A 17,796-nucleotide genomic window follows, 5' to 3' on the forward strand; every position below is an offset into this window, starting at 1 on the left:
GCAGGCCAGGACAGTGTTTCTAGTTGTATTCTAAAATTATATTCTATTGTATTCTAAAATGTGACTCTATGGTTTTATATTAACTTAATAAATAAACAAAAACGAAAAATCTACTTATTTCAACGAAATTTCAAACTAAATAACAGATTATGCACATAAAACGCTGAAAACAACCGAAGCATAGTATAGTATTTTAATGAGGCTATTATTATTATCATTATTATTTTGCAACAAGTTAGCCCTCTCATAAATAGCACATATAAATGAATAACTAACTTGAACTAACTTAATAGGATGGAAGTGATATTTGGCTTAAAAAATCGGTCACATAAAAAAAAGAAAAAAAAAAAGCCTGATGATGTGCATTGGGCCGCGGCTCTCTGACGCCTTATTTTCTGGGTCCCGGCCTGAAAAGTTTGGGAACCACTGAGGAGGTTAGGCCGGTGTCCTTTGACTACCAGTCATTTCTGGTTGCGTTTTTTGGCTAACATGAAGAATAGTCTAACAGCCAGCCTTGCTATAACCAAAGGAGGAAGACAGCTTTATAGCCTAAAACATCAAATAGCCTAACTAGCTAAACAATCTCTTTCATACAGTACTGTTCTATAGAGGCAACAATAACTGCACAATTTATGAGACAGAGAAAAATAAGTTAAAGATCTAGGCCAATCTCCTTCCCACCAACTGTGTTGTTGGACCAGAAGTAGACAGTACAGTATATTATTTGCCTATTATATTATTCTATCTACTTTTTGGACCAACACTACATTGGACAGGAGATAAACTGTCCCACCAAAGATATTGTTAGTATTTAAGTATATATCTAATATATACTGTGGTAGGCCTATAACATTCCTTAACAGTTGTTTTATAAATCAGTTAAATTTCAGCTGTTTTAATATTTTTCAAATTTTATGGTAAGCACTAACACATTGTGTTATTCCGATTGAATTAATCAAATTCATTAGAATTGGTGTCCTAATGTTTCTTATCCTAACTTAACAAATCAATTTATTTCTAGGTTTTTATTTATTATGGAAATTGTATGCCAGCAATGTGAAGGGTCAGAATGACTGCTATGGCCATTCTAATAGTTTTGTAATTCCGGTCATTCTAGTGTTAAAAGGCTTGGATTTGCTTTCCTTTGGAGCAGATACAAAGATTAAGATATATTTTCATCACACTTGCAAAAGAATGACTGAAACTGAGCAAACAATTATTAACTAGTATTCACATCTATACTCCTCAATTAATAAATCATTCTTCCATTATAGTCAAGTTTTTTTGTATAGCCCATTATCACATGGTCGTTTCAAACCATTATAATATGCTCCTTATTCATTCCTTACACTTTAAGTGGTCCTCAACTCTCTCAGGCTGTAACTGTCAGTGCAATCAATCTAGTGCTGTCTGTAAACTGATTGTGAGATGTTGACACTACACGATGTTTATTAATTTCAGGTTTGTTAATTCATTCTCTTTATTGAGTTACTGATGTTATCTCAAAGGTGATCAGCATCTGACATTTAAGCTTGTGCGTTTATGCTTTTGTTTGAATATTGGTCTCTTATTGTTCAACCTTATTGGTGGACAGAACATCGTTGATTGGTTTATGGCACCTTATTAAGATGAATCACTGAATGAATGAATCGTGAATAATAAATATCTTATGGAGGAAATAATATTGGATTTCAATATGAAATCTCAAAGGATGTACCTGTATACTACTAGACGTAAAGTGAGCTTACCAAGGACAATGTGAAGCCTTCATTTTGAGAAACGGTAAAACAACAAAAGTGGTTAAACAGTGATCTTTGGTAACTGCATCACACCCAGTAATGCAACTCTAGTCATCCCTTTAATGACCAAGAATAGCCAAGTATATTGAAACAGTAGGTTTGTCCATGGAGTCCCCCCCTTCAGAAGTTTACTTAGGCCTAGCAGTCTGGACCCAAGCCCTTAATCCACCAACAGACACACCTGTAGAGGAGAGTATAAAGGCTCTGGACTGAACAGTCAGACATCAAGCTTCAAGGAGTCTCTCAAAATCATCTCCAGGACCAAGCAGACATCCAGAGAACCGCCGCTACCAGAACCAAGGGGTCACCAGAGAGCCTGAAGATGATTCCTCTCAGCCTCCTCCTGCTCCTGCTGGTTGGTCTCTCCCGGGCCTACCCCCTCATGGAGGAAGGAAGTGGAGCAGAGTTCCAGGTGGATGACCATGAGGCTGCTGACCTCGACCTCAGCACCAGGATTCTGTCATCCAACAATGGCTCCGGGGAGATACTGGTGGAGGGAGACCTGGTGGCACCCAGAACCAGAAACGCCATGTACTGTTGGTACAACAATTGCCTGTGGAGGAGGGCCTCCAACGGCTCTGTGATGATTCCATACACAATGAGCAGTGACTTCTCTTACTGGCACAAGATGAAGATCCACCATGCCATGAAGACCTTCCATGACAACACCTGCATCCGCTTTGTGCCCCGTCATGACCAGAATGACTACATCAGCATTGAGAACAGAGATGGATGCTTCTCCTCTCTGGGCAGGACGGGAGGCAGACAGGTGCTCTCTCTGAACAAAGGGGGCTGTCTCTACCATGGTATCATCCAGCACGAGATCAACCATGCTCTGGGCTTCCAGCACGAGCAGACCAGATCCGATCGTGACCAGTATGTCCGAATCAACTGGAGCAACATTGACCCTAGTATGGCCTACAACTTCCACAGGCAGTACACCAATAACCTGGACACCCCCTATGACTACTCCTCCATCATGCACTATGGCAGAACAGCCTTCTCCATCAAGCACGGACAGGACAGCATCACCCCCATTCCTGACTCCAATGTGCAGATTGGACAGAGACAGGATCTGTCCGACATTGACATTCTGAGGATCAACCGACTCTACGGCTGCTGAGAAGATGACTCGATTACTAAAGACGATACATTTGACAGAAAGAAAAAGAAAAGCTCACATATATAGTTACCGCAGTAGTTTATTTATATGCGTACTACTACAGCATGTCCTGGGTCATTCTTAATATTGTGCTTGGGTATAATAATGCAATTATGTGCAGAAAGCATTCTATTAAAAGTTAAGAGAATGGCAATAATTGTTGTTTTGCTCTTCCTTCCTACACACTCCTTTACTGTACAAATAAATATACAGCAGCTACACATTTATAAACATGTACATACATATTATACACACAAACCCACATCAATTCATTATATGACCAAATAATTTATATCTTATTTACAGTACCACATTATAGCCTACCCAGAAACCATAAAGAAAACTGTTCACAGGTATTCAAGTCAGTGGTGGAAACTATAATAATGGCTTCAGTGGTGTTAAAACCTGTTAAGCTGTAAGGTCCCCTTATAAGGGGACCCTGCTTTTCTTTATCATAAATCGATCAATAGAGACCGTATTAGATCCCCATGTGGGGTATCATTGGAAAGCCACACTCATTGGCTACAACCCTGTCCATATCTTTTTGAGATCGCCAAATGATTGACGGAGCTAGAGCCCCGGGAGTCGTGGGTGGTAATGTGTACTTTGGCACACGCCTCACATATCGGCATGTAACTCGAGAACCGCTGAACGGATTTTATCACCTGAAAGGGCAATCGACAGGAAACAAATAGGGCTATAATTATATCTTTATATTATATTAAAATAAATGCATAGCCGAGCCGCTAGAGGTCGGCAAATTGGCTTGTTGCGAATGGTCGTCAAGAGGGCCCACATGTGGGCCCTTGCATGTGGGCCCTTGCATGTTAAGACGTTAATGTTGTGTTTTTTTTCAAATGTATCCAAGAGTAAAGACCTTAACCCTATCAAAACAGCAGTCAAAGTGTATCTTTAAATTTGTACCGATGTTTTATAAGATTTACCGAAAATAAGAATTTATCAAAAGAATTCGAATTATATCTCTTTTATCGTAGAACCGTGAGGAAATGACTAAATCCAGATTTAACACTGCCATTGGAAAGAGGAGCCTTTTCCCTATCCATAGATGTATGATTTGGCCATAATAAGATCAAGGTCAAGTTCAAGGTCAAATATGAATTTATAATTAAAATTGGTTATAATTCATTACTGTATCTACAAATCCTTCTGTTTAATCATCTTCCCTTTATTCATTTGCTTAGATCTTTTGTACACTTGATCTCAAGAAGGTGCTGAATGAGCTCAGTGAGCAAAATCTCTAGCACAGCAATTGTAACATGGTGTTATTCACCGGCACAGATGCAAAATAAAATCATAATTTATATTCTCCTTTTTCTCATTACAATTTACTCAAGCCTAGTAACAGACACAATATTTCTGACACTGGGAATACATAAATTTACCTTGTAGAAGCGGAGCAATCTTCCATTTACTTAGGCATGTACCTTTAGGCAACATTTCAGAAAATAGGGCTACAGCTTAACAGGAGACTTGACTTCAAATTAATGCAAATTAATACATTCAACATTGCACGTCTGGCTCACCAATTTTAGATCAAACTGTCAAACTTTTAAATGTGATTGCATATTTACTGCAAAGTAACTTATTTTGGGTGTGATGATTGTTTGCTTGTATGTGTGACTTATCTGGCTTGTGTAGACGAAACCATTTACACTTGACAAACATGTGGCCCAAATGTGTATCAAACCACTTGCCACCTGTGTCCAACAAATGTTTCCAAATTAAACAATTCTGGTTGGTATTGGTAAAGGACATGTGTATGTTGTTCACAATAAAACATGGTTACCCTGAATAAATGCATCTCTGTGTAAAGAGGTAAAAACAACAAGGTGATTTTTTTGACATGATTTTCTCCTACTCCCTCAGGCCTCGCTTCGCTGTACTATTACCAATAGTGCTAGCTTTGAAGTGAAGCGCTAACAAAATATAACAATGGTTGTAAATGTAATTCTAGCTCCAAAGCTACAAGCTTCCGAATCCTCTTCTGTTATGAGATTTGCTGAACTAGTGAACCAAATATAGACTGAGAATTAGGCCATTATATACATGTAATGTAGTCTTGGAGGCGTGTTTTTTTTGCCAATCTTACTACTTAATTACCGTGTACACGATTGGCTGGCTGTAAGGTAGACAAATGAACTCATATAACTAGAGTTATATTCGTAACCATCGATTTTGGTGATGCCCTCTAGTGCCACCATCAGACCAATCTGAAAAGTTATTGCCAGATTGTCATAACATTTGCTATGAACATCCATGTCTGCTAGACTGGTTCCCAAAATTGGGGTCGCGACCCAAAGGTGGGCCGCGAGCAGCCACGGGAGGGCCGCGAGATGATTTCAGGCCACTGAACTTAGAAGCAGGCCAGGACAGTGTTTCTAGTTGTATTCTAAAATTATATTCTATTGTATTCTAAAATGTGACTCTATGGTTTTATATTAACTTAATAAATAAACAAAAACGAAAAATCTACTTATTTCAACGAAATTTCAAACTAAATAACAGATTATGCACATAAAACGCTGAAAACAACCGAAGCATAGTATAGTATTTTAATGAGGCTATTATTATTATTATCATTATTATTTTGCAACAAGTTAGCCCTCTCATAAATAGCACATATAAATGAATAACTAACTTGAACTAACTTAATAGGATGGAAGTGATATTTGGCTTAAAAAATCGGTCACATAAAAAAAAGAAAAAAAAAAAGCCTGATGATGTGCATTGGGCCGCGGCTCTCTGACGCCTTATTTTCTGGGTCCCGGCCTGAAAAGTTTGGGAACCACTGAGGAGGTTAGGCCGGTGTCCTTTGACTACCAGTCATTTCTGGTTGCGTTTTTTGGCTAACATGAAGAATAGTCTAACAGCCAGCCTTGCTATAACCAAAGGAGGAAGACAGCTTTATAGCCTAAAACATCAAATAGCCTAACTAGCTAAACAATCTCTTTCATACAGTACTGTTCTATAGAGGCAACAATAACTGCACAATTTATGAGACAGAGAAAAATAAGTTAAAGATCTAGGCCAATCTCCTTCCCACCAACTGTGTTGTTGGACCAGAAGTAGACAGTACAGTATATTATTTGCCTATTATATTATTCTATCTACTTTTTGGACCAACACTACATTGGACAGGAGATAAACTGTCCCACCAAAGATATTGTTAGTATTTAAGTATATATCTAATATATACTGTGGTAGGCCTATAACATTCCTTAACAGTTGTTTTATAAATCAGTTAAATTTCAGCTGTTTTAATATTTTTCAAATTTTATGGTAAGCACTAACACATTGTGTTATTCCGATTGAATTAATCAAATTCATTAGAATTGGTGTCCTAATGTTTCTTATCCTAACTTAACAAATCAATTTATTTCTAGGTTTTTATTTATTATGGAAATTGTATGCCAGCAATGTGAAGGGTCAGAATGACTGCTATGGCCATTCTAATAGTTTTGTAATTCCGGTCATTCTAGTGTTAAAAGGCTTGGATTTGCTTTCCTTTGGAGCAGATACAAAGATTAAGATATATTTTCATCACACTTGCAAAAGAATGACTGAAACTGAGCAAACAATTATTAACTAGTATTCACATCTATACTCCTCAATTAATAAATCATTCTTCCATTATAGTCAAGTTTTTTTGTATAGCCCATTATCACATGGTCGTTTCAAACTATTATAATATGCTCCTTATTCATTCCTTACACTTTAAGTGGTCCTCAACTCTCTCAGGCTGTAACTGTCAGTGCAATCAATCTAGTGCTGTCTGTAAACTGATTGTGAGATGTTGACACTACACGATGTTTATTAATTTCAGGTTTGTTAATTCATTCTCTTTATTGAGTTACTGATGTTATCTCAAAGGTGATCAGCATCTGACATTTAAGCTTGTGCGTTTATGCTTTTGTTTGAATATTGGTCTCTTATTGTTCAACCTTATTGGTGGACAGAACATCGTTGATTGGTTTATGGCACCTTATTAAGATGAATCACTGAATGAATGAATCGTGAATAATAAATATCTTATGGAGGAAATAATATTGGATTTCAATATGAAATCTCAAAGGATGTACCTGTATACTACTAGACGTAAAGTGAGCTTACCAAGGACAATGTGAAGCCTTCATTTTGAGAAACGGTAAAACAACAAAAGTGGTTAAACAGTGATCTTTGGTAACTGCATCACACCCAGTAATGCAACTCTAGTCATCCCTTTAATGACCAAGAATAGCCAAGTATATTGAAACAGTAGGTTTGTCCATGGAGTCCCCCCCTTCAGAAGTTTACTTAGGCCTAGCAGTCTGGACCCAAGCCCTTAATCCACCAACAGACACACCTGTAGAGGAGAGTATAAAGGCTCTGGACTGAACAGTCAGACATCAAGCTTCAAGGAGTCTCTCAAAATCATCTCCAGGACCAAGCAGACATCCAGAGAACCGCCGCTACCAGAACCAAGGGGTCACCAGAGAGCCTGAAGATGATTCCTCTCAGCCTCCTCCTGCTCCTGCTGGTTGGTCTCTCCCGGGCCTACCCCCTCATGGAGGAAGGAAGTGGAGCAGAGTTCCAGGTGGATGACCATGAGGCTGCTGACCTCGACCTCAGCACCAGGATTCTGTCATCCAACAATGGCTCCGGGGAGATACTGGTGGAGGGAGACCTGGTGGCACCCAGAACCAGAAACGCCATGTACTGTTGGTACAACAATTGCCTGTGGAGGAGGGCCTCCAACGGCTCTGTGATGATTCCATACACAATGAGCAGTGACTTCTCTTACTGGCACAAGATGAAGATCCACCATGCCATGAAGACCTTCCATGACAACACCTGCATCCGCTTTGTGCCCCGTCATGACCAGAATGACTACATCAGCATTGAGAACAGAGATGGATGCTTCTCCTCTCTGGGCAGGACGGGAGGCAGACAGGTGCTCTCTCTGAACAAAGGGGGCTGTCTCTACCATGGTATCATCCAGCACGAGATCAACCATGCTCTGGGCTTCCAGCACGAGCAGACCAGATCCGATCGTGACCAGTATGTCCGAATCAACTGGAGCAACATTGACCCTAGTATGGCCTACAACTTCCACAGGCAGTACACCAATAACCTGGACACCCCCTATGACTACTCCTCCATCATGCACTATGGCAGAACAGCCTTCTCCATCAAGCACGGACAGGACAGCATCACCCCCATTCCTGACTCCAATGTGCAGATTGGACAGAGACAGGATCTGTCCGACATTGACATTCTGAGGATCAACCGACTCTACGGCTGCTGAGAAGATGACTCGATTACTAAAGACGATACATTTGACAGAAAGAAAAAGAAAAGCTCATATATATAGTTACCGCAGTAGTTTATTTATATGCGTACTACTACAGCATGTCCTGGGTCATTCTTAATATTGTGCTTGGGTATAATAATGCAATCATGTGCAGAAAGCATTCTATTAAAAGTTAAGAGAATGGCAATAATTGTTGTTTTGCTCTTCCTTCCTACACACTCCTTTACTGTACAAATAAATATACAGCAGCTACACATTTATAAACATGTACATACATATTATACACACAAACCCACATCAATTCATTATATGACCAAATAATTTATATCTTATTTACAGTACCACATTATAGCCTACCCAGAAACCATAAAGAAAACTGTTCACAGGTATTCAAGTCAGTGGTGGAAACTATAATAATGGCTTCAGTGGTGTTAAAACCTGTTAAGCTGTAAGGTCCCCTTATAAGGGGACCCTGCTTTTCTTTATCATAAATCGATCAATAGAGACCGTATTAGATCCCCATGTGGGGTATCATTGGAAAGCCACACTCATTGGCTACAACCCTGTCCATATCTTTTTGAGATCGCCAAATGATTGACGGAGCTAGAGCCCCGGGAGTCGTGGGTGGTAATGTGTACTTTGGCACACGCCTCACATATCGGCATGTAACTCGAGAACCGCTGAACGGATTTTATCACCTGAAAGGGCAATCGACAGGAAACAAATAGGGCTATAATTATATCTTTATATTATATTAAAATAAATGCATAGCCGAGCCGCTAGAGGTCGGCAAATTGGCTTGTTGCGAATGGTCGTCAAGAGGGCCCACATGTGGGCCCTTGCATGTGGGCCCTTGCATGTTAAGACGTTAATGTTGTGTTTTTTTTCAAATGTATCCAAGAGTAAAGACCTTAACCCTATCAAAACAGCAGTCAAAGTGTATCTTTAAATTTGTACCGATGTTTTATAAGATTTACCGAAAATAAGAATTTATCAAAAGAATTCGAATTATATCTCTTTTATCGTAGAACCGTGAGGAAATGACTAAATCCAGATTTAACACTGCCATTGGAAAGAGGAGCCTTTTCCCTATCCATAGATGTATGATTTGGCCATAATAAGATCAAGGTCAAGTTCAAGGTCAAATATGAATTTATAATTAAAATTGGTTATAATTCATTACTGTATCTACAAATCCTTCTGTTTAATCATCTTCCCTTTATTCATTTGCTTAGATCTTTTGTACACTTGATCTCAAGAAGGTGCTGAATGAGCTCAGTGAGCAAAATCTCTAGCACAGCAATTGTAACATGGTGTTATTCACCGGCACAGATGCAAAATAAAATCATAATTTATATTCTCCTTTTTCTCATTACAATTTACTCAAGCCTAGTAACAGACACAATATTTCTGACACTGGGAATACATAAATTTACCTTGTAGAAGCGGAGCAATCTTCCATTTACTTAGGCATGTACCTTTAGGCAACATTTCAGAAAATAGGGCTACAGCTTAACAGGAGACTTGACTTCAAATTAATGCAAATTAATACATTCAACATTGCACGTCTGGCTCACCAATTTTAGATCAAACTGTCAAACTTTTAAATGTGATTGCATATTTACTGCAAAGTAACTTATTTTGGGTGTGATGATTGTTTGCTTGTATGTGTGACTTATCTGGCTTGTGTAGACGAAACCATTTACACTTGACAAACATGTGGCCCAAATGTGTATCAAACCACTTGCCACCTGTGTCCAACAAATGTTTCCAAATTAAACAATTCTGGTTGGTATTGGTAAAGGACATGTGTATGTTGTTCACAATAAAACATGGTTACCCTGAATAAATGCATCTCTGTGTAAAGAGGTAAAAACAACAAGGTGATTTTTTTGACATGATTTTCTCCTACTCCCTCAGGCCTCGCTTCGCTGTACTATTACCAATAGTGCTAGCTTTGAAGTGAAGCGCTAACAAAATATAACAATGGTTGTAAATGTAATTCTAGCTCCAAAGCTACAAGCTTCCGAATCCTCTTCTGTTATGAGATTTGCTGAACTAGTGAACCAAATATAGACTGAGAATTAGGCCATTATATACATGTAATGTAGTCTTGGAGGCGTGTTTTTTTTGCCAATCTTACTACTTAATTACCGTGTACACGATTGGCTGGCTGTAAGGTAGACAAATGAACTCATATAACTAGAGTTATATTCGTAACCATCGATTTTGGTGATGCCCTCTAGTGCCACCATCAGACCAATCTGAAAAGTTATTGCCAGATTGTCATAACATTTGCTATGAACATCCATGTCTGCTAGACTGGTTCCCAAAATTGGGGTCGCGACCCAAAGGTGGGCCGCGAGCAGCCACGGGAGGGCCGCGAGATGATTTCCAAAAAAATATATATATATTTTTTTTTTTGTCAGGCCACTGAACTTAGAAGCAGGCCAGGACAGTGTTTCTAGTTGTATTCTAAAATTATATTCTATTGTATTCTAAAATGTGACTCTATGGTTTTATATTAACTTAATAAATAAACAAAAACGAAAAATCTACTTATTTCAACGAAATTTCAAACTAAATAACAGATTATGCACATAAAACGCTGAAAACAACCGAAGCATAGTATAGTATTTTAATGAGGCTATTATTATTATCATTATTATTTTGCAACAAGTTAGCCCTCTCATAAATAGCACATATAAATGAATAACTAACTTGAACTAACTTAATAGGATGGAAGTGATATTTGGCTTAAAAAATCTGTCACATAAAAAAAAGAAAAAAAAAAAGCCTGATGATGTGCATTGGGCCGCGGCTCTCTGACGCCTTATTTTCTGGGTCCCGGCCTGAAAAGTTTGGGAACCACTGAGGAGGTTAGGCCGGTGTCCTTTGACTACCAGTCATTTCTGGTTGCGTTTTTTGGCTAACATGAAGAATAGTCTAACAGCCAGCCTTGCTATAACCAAAGGAGGAAGACAGCTTTATAGCCTAAAACATCAAATAGCCTAACTAGCTAAACAATCTCTTTCATACAGTACTGTTCTATAGAGGCAACAATAACTGCACAATTTATGAGACAGAGAAAAATAAGTTAAAGATCTAGGCCAATCTCCTTCCCACCAACTGTGTTGTTGGACCAGAAGTAGACAGTACAGTATATTATTTGCCTATTATATTATTCTATCTACTTTTTGGACCAACACTACATTGGACAGGAGATAAACTGTCCCACCAAAGATATTGTTAGTATTTAAGTATATATCTAATATATACTGTGGTAGGCCTATAACATTCCTTAACAGTTGTTTTATAAATCAGTTAAATTTCAGCTGTTTTAATATTTTTCAAATTTTATGGTAAGCACTAACACATTGTGTTATTCCGATTGAATTAATCAAATTCATTAGAATTGGTGTCCTAATGTTTCTTATCCTAACTTAACAAATCAATTTATTTCTAGGTTTTTATTTATTATGGAAATTGTATGCCAGCAATGTGAAGGGTCAGAATGACTGCTATGGCCATTCTAATAGTTTTGTAATTCCGGTCATTCTAGTGTTAAAAGGCTTGGATTTGCTTTCCTTTGGAGCAGATACAAAGATTAAGATATATTTTCATCACACTTGCAAAAGAATGACTGAAACTGAGCAAACAATTATTAACTAGTATTCACATCTATACTCCTCAATTAATAAATCATTCTTCCATTATAGTCAAGTTTTTTTGTATAGCCCATTATCACATGGTCGTTTCAAACCATTATAATATGCTCCTTATTCATTCCTTACACTTTAAGTGGTCCTCAACTCTCTCAGGCTGTAACTGTCAGTGCAATCAATCTAGTGCTGTCTGTAAACTGATTGTGAGATGTTGACACTACACGATGTTTATTAATTTCAGGTTTGTTAATTCATTCTCTTTATTGAGTTACTGATGTTATCTCAAAGGTGATCAGCATCTGACATTTAAGCTTGTGCGTTTATGCTTCTGTTTGAATATTGGTCTCTTATTGTTCAACCTTATTGGTGGACAGAACATCGTTGATTGGTTTATGGCACCTTATTAAGATGAATCACTGAATGAATGAATCGTGAATAATAAATATCTTATGGAGGAAATAATATTGGATTTCAATATGAAATCTCAAAGGAATAAGGATGTACCTGTATACTACTAGACGTAAAGTGAGCTTACCAAGGACAATGTGAAGCCTTCATTTTGAGAAACGGTAAAACAACAAAAGTGGTTAAACAGTGATCTTTGGTAACTGCATCACACCCAGTAATGCAACTCTAGTCATCCCTTTAATGACCAAGAATAGCCAAGTATATTGAAACAGTAGGTTTGTCCATGGAGTCCCCCCCTTCAGAAGTTTACTTAGGCCTAGCAGTCTGGACCCAAGCCCTTAATCCACCAACAGACACACCTGTAGAGGAGAGTATAAAGGCTCTGGACTGAACAGTCAGACATCAAGCTTCAAGGAGTCTCTCAAAATCATCTCCAGGACCAAGCAGACATCCAGAGAACCGCCGCTACCAGAACCAAGGGGTCACCAGAGAGCCTGAAGATGATTCCTCTCAGCCTCCTCCTGCTCCTGCTGGTTGGTCTCTCCCGGGCCTACCCCCTCATGGAGGAAGGAAGTGGAGCAGAGTTCCAGGTGGATGACCATGAGGCTGCTGACCTCGACCTCAGCACCAGGATTCTGTCATCCAACAATGGCTCCGGGGAGATACTGGTGGAGGGAGACCTGGTGGCACCCAGAACCAGAAACGCCATGTACTGTTGGTACAACAATTGCCTGTGGAGGAGGGCCTCCAACGGCTCTGTGATGATTCCATACACAATGAGCAGTGACTTCTCTTACTGGCACAAGATGAAGATCCACCATGCCATGAAGACCTTCCATGACAACACCTGCATCCGCTTTGTGCCCCGTCATGACCAGAATGACTACATCAGCATTGAGAACAGAGATGGATGCTTCTCCTCTCTGGGCAGGACGGGAGGCAGACAGGTGCTCTCTCTGAACAAAGGGGGCTGTCTCTACCATGGTATCATCCAGCACGAGATCAACCATGCTCTGGGCTTCCAGCACGAGCAGACCAGATCCGATCGTGACCAGTATGTCCGAATCAACTGGAGCAACATTGACCCTAGTATGGCCTACAACTTCCACAGGCAGTACACCAATAACCTGGACACCCCCTATGACTACTCCTCCATCATGCACTATGGCAGAACAGCCTTCTCCATCAAGCACGGACAGGACAGCATCACCCCCATTCCTGACTCCAATGTGCAGATTGGACAGAGACAGGATCTGTCCGACATTGACATTCTGAGGATCAACCGACTCTACGGCTGCTGAGAAGATGACTCGATTACTAAAGACGATACATTTGACAGAAAGAAAAAGAAAAGCTCACATATATAGTTACCGCAGTAGTTTATTTATATGCGTACTACTACAGCATGTCCTGGGTCATTCTTAATATTGTGCTTGGGTATAATAATGCAATCATGTGCAGAAAGCATTCTATTAAAAGTTAAGAGAATGGCAATAATTGTTGTTTTGCTCTTCCTTCCTACACACTCCTTTACTGTACAAATAAATATACAGCAGCTACACATTTATAAACATGTACATACATATTATACACACAAACCCACATCAATTCATTATATGACCAAATAATTTATATCTTATTTACAGTACCACATTATAGCCTACCCAGAAACCATAAAGAAAACTGTTCACAGGTATTCAAGTCAGTGGTGGAAACTATAATAATGGCTTCAGTGGTGTTAAAACCTGTTAAGCTGTAAGGTCCCCTTATAAGGGGACCCTGCTTTTCTTTATCATAAATCGATCAATAGAGACCGTATTAGATCCCCATGTGGGGTATCATTGGAAAGCCACACTCATTGGCTACAACCCTGTCCATATCTTTTTGAGATCGCCAAATGATTGACGGAGCTAGAGCCCCGGGAGTCGTGGGTGGTAATGTGTACTTTGGCACACGCCTCACATATCGGCATGTAACTCGAGAACCGCTGAACGGATTTTATCACCTGAAAGGGCAATCGACAGGAAACAAATAGGGCTATAATTATATCTTTATATTATATTAAAATAAATGCATAGCCGAGCCGCTAGAGGTCGGCAAATTGGCTTGTTGCGAATGGTCGTCAAGAGGGCCCACATGTGGGCCCTTGCATGTGGGCCCTTGCATGTTAAGACGTTAATGTTGTGTTTTTTTTCAAATGTATCCAAGAGTAAAGACCTTAACCCTATCAAAACAGCAGTCAAAGTGTATCTTTAAATTTGTACCGATGTTTTATAAGATTTACCAAAAATAAGAATTTATCAAAAGAATTCGAATTATATCTCTTTTATCGTAGAACCGTGAGGAAATGACTAAATCCAGATTTAACACTGCCATTGGAAAGAGGAGCCTTTTCCCTATCCATAGATGTATGATTTGGCCATAATAAGATCAAGGTCAAGTTCAAGGTCAAATATGAATTTATAATTAAAATTGGTTATAATTCATTACTGTATCTACAAATCCTTCTGTTTAATCATCTTCCCTTTATTCATTTGCTTAGATCTTTTGTACACTTGATCTCAAGAAGGTGCTGAATGAGCTCAGTGAGCAAAATCTCTAGCACAGCAATTGTAACATGGTGTTATTCACCGGCACAGATGCAAAATAAAATCATAATTTATATTCTCCTTTTTCTCATTACAATTTACTCAAGCCTAGTAACAGACACAATATTTCTGACACTGGGAATACATAAATTTACCTTGTAGAAGCGGAGCAATCTTCCATTTACTTAGGCATGTACCTTTAGGCAACATTTCAGAAAATAGGGCTACAGCTTAACAGGAGACTTGACTTCAAATTAATGCAAATTAATACATTCAACATTGCACGTCTGGCTCACCAATTTTAGATCAAACTGTCAAACTTTTAAATGTGATTGCATATTTACTGCAAAGTAACTTATTTTGGGTGTGATGATTGTTTGCTTGTATGTGTGACTTATCTGGCTTGTGTAGACGAAACCATTTACACTTGACAAACATGTGGCCCAAATGTGTATCAAACCACTTGCCACCTGTGTCCAACAAATGTTTCCAAATTAAACAATTCTGGTTGGTATTGGTAAAGGACATGTGTATGTTGTTCACAATAAAACATGGTTACCCTGAATAAATGCATCTCTGTGTAAAGAGGTAAAAACAACAAGGTGATTTTTTTGACATGATTTTCTCCTACTCCCTCAGGCCTCGCTTCGCTGTACTATTACCAATAGTGCTAGCTTTGAAGTGAAGCGCTAACAAAATATAACAATGGTTGTAAATGTAATTCTAGCTCCAAAGCTACAAGCTTCCGAATCCTCTTCTGTTATGAGATTTGCTGAACTAGTGAACCAAATATAGACTGAGAATTAGGCCATTATATACATGTAATGTAGTCTTGGAGGCGTGTTTTTTTTGCCAATCTTACTACTTAATTACCGTGTACACGATTGGCTGGCTGTAAGGTAGACAAATGAACTCATATAACTAGAGTTATATTCGTAACCATCGATTTTGGTGATGCCCTCTAGTGCCACCATCAGACCAATCTGAAAAGTTATTGCCAGATTGTCATAACATTTGCTATGAACATCCATGTCTGCTAGACTGGTTCCCAAAATTGGGGTCGCGACCCAAAGGTGGGCCGCGAGCAGCCACGGGAGGGCCGCGAGATGATTTCCAAAAAAATATATATATATATTTTTTTTTGTCAGGCCACTGAACTTAGAAGCAGGCCAGGACAGTGTTTCTAGTTGTATTCTAAAATTATATTCTATTGTATTCTAAAATGTGACTCTATGGTTTTATATTAACTTAATAAATAAACAAAAACGAAAAATCTACTTATTTCAACGAAATTTCAAACTAAATAACAGATTATGCACATAAAACGCTGAAAACAACCGAAGCATAGTATAGTATTTTAATGAGGCTATTATTATTATCATTATTATTTTGCAACAAGTTAGCCCTCTCATAAATAGCACATATAAATGAATAACTAACTTGAACTAACTTAATAGGATGGAAGTGATATTTGGCTTAAAAAATCTGTCACATAAAAAAAAGAAAAAAAAAAAGCCTGATGATGTGCATTGGGCCGCGGCTCTCTGACGCCTTATTTTCTGGGTCCCGGCCTGAAAAGTTTGGGAACCACTGAGGAGGTTAGGCCGGTGTCCTTTGACTACCAGTCATTTCTGGTTGCGTTTTTTGGCTAACATGAAGAATAGTCTAACAGCCAGCCTTGCTATAACCAAAGGAGGAAGACAGCTTTATAGCCTAAAACATCAAATAGCCTAACTAGCTAAACAATCTCTTTCATACAGTACTGTTCTATAGAGGCAACAATAACTGCACAATTTATGAGACAGAGAAAAATAAGTTAAAGATCTAGGCCAATCTCCTTCCCACCAACTGTGTTGTTGGACCAGAAGTAGACAGTACAGTATATTATTTGCCTATTATATTATTCTATCTACTTTTTGGACCAACACTACATTGGACAGGAGATAAACTGTCCCACCAAAGATATTGTTAGTATTTAAGTATATATCTAATATATACTGTGGTAGGCCTATAACATTCCTTAACAGTTGTTTTATAAATCAGTTAAATTTCAGCTGTTTTAATATTTTTCAAATTTTATGGTAAGCACTAACACATTGTGTTATTCCGATTGAATTAATCAAATTCATTAGAATTGGTGTCCTAATGTTTCTTATCCTAACTTAACAAATCAATTTATTTCTAGGTTTTTATTTATTATGGAAATTGTATGCCAGCAATGTGAAGGGTCAGAATGACTGCTATGGCCATTCTAATAGTTTTGTAATTCCGGTCATTCTAGTGTTAAAAGGCTTGGATTTGCTTTCCTTTGGAGCAGATACAAAGATTAAGATATATTTTCATCACACTTGCAAAAGAATGACTGAAACTGAGCAAACAATTATTAACTAGTATTCACATCTATACTCCTCAATTAATAAATCATTCTTCCATTATAGTCAAGTTTTTTTGTATAGCCCATTATCACATGGTCGTTTCAAACCATTATAATATGCTCCTTATTCATTCCTTACACTTTAAGTGGTCCTCAACTCTCTCAGGCTGTAACTGTCAGTGCAATCAATCTAGTGCTGTCTGTAAACTGATTGTGAGATGTTGACACTACACGATGTTTATTAATTTCAGGTTTGTTAATTCATTCTCTTTATTGAGTTACTGATGTTATCTCAAAGGTGATCAGCATCTGACATTTAAGCTTGTGCGTTTATGCTTCTGTTTGAATATTGGTCTCTTATTGTTCAACCTTATTGGTGGACAGAACATCGTTGATTGGTTTATGGCACCTTATTAAGATGAATCACTGAATGAATGAATCGTGAATAATAAATATCTTATGGAGGAAATAATATTGGATTTCAATATG

At 38.3% G+C, this 17,796-nt stretch overlaps 3 protein-coding genes across 3 annotated transcripts; all 3 read left to right on the plus strand.

Moving 5' to 3' along the window:
* Nucleotides 1-2,121: 2,121 nt before the first annotated feature.
* LOC311247220 (hatching enzyme 1.2-like) lies at nt 2,122-2,922 on the plus strand (the record flags this gene model as incomplete). Its single annotated transcript, XM_084337557.1, has 1 exon — nt 2,122-2,922. One exon carries the CDS (start codon nt 2,122-2,124, stop codon nt 2,920-2,922), a length of 801 nt encoding a protein of 266 aa, XP_084193683.1.
* A 4,543-nt stretch (nt 2,923-7,465) lies between these two features.
* On the plus strand, nt 7,466-8,266 carry LOC311247139 (hatching enzyme 1.2-like; the record flags this gene model as incomplete). The annotated part of the gene is made up of 1 exon (XM_084337455.1): nt 7,466-8,266. One exon carries the CDS (start codon nt 7,466-7,468, stop codon nt 8,264-8,266), a length of 801 nt encoding a protein of 266 aa, XP_084193581.1.
* Nucleotides 8,267-12,845: 4,579 nt separating this feature from the next.
* LOC311247408 (hatching enzyme 1.2-like) lies at nt 12,846-13,646 on the plus strand (the record flags this gene model as incomplete). The annotated part of the gene is made up of 1 exon (XM_084337804.1): nt 12,846-13,646. The coding sequence occupies one exon, from the start codon at nt 12,846-12,848 to the stop codon at nt 13,644-13,646; it is 801 nt and encodes a 266-aa protein (XP_084193930.1).
* Nucleotides 13,647-17,796: the final 4,150 nt, after the last annotated feature.

Source organism: Notolepis coatsorum (genome assembly GCF_963971535.1).
Source record: "Notolepis coatsorum genome assembly, chromosome: 20".
Taxonomy (NCBI): Eukaryota; Metazoa; Chordata; class Actinopteri; order Aulopiformes; family Paralepididae; genus Notolepis; species Notolepis coatsorum.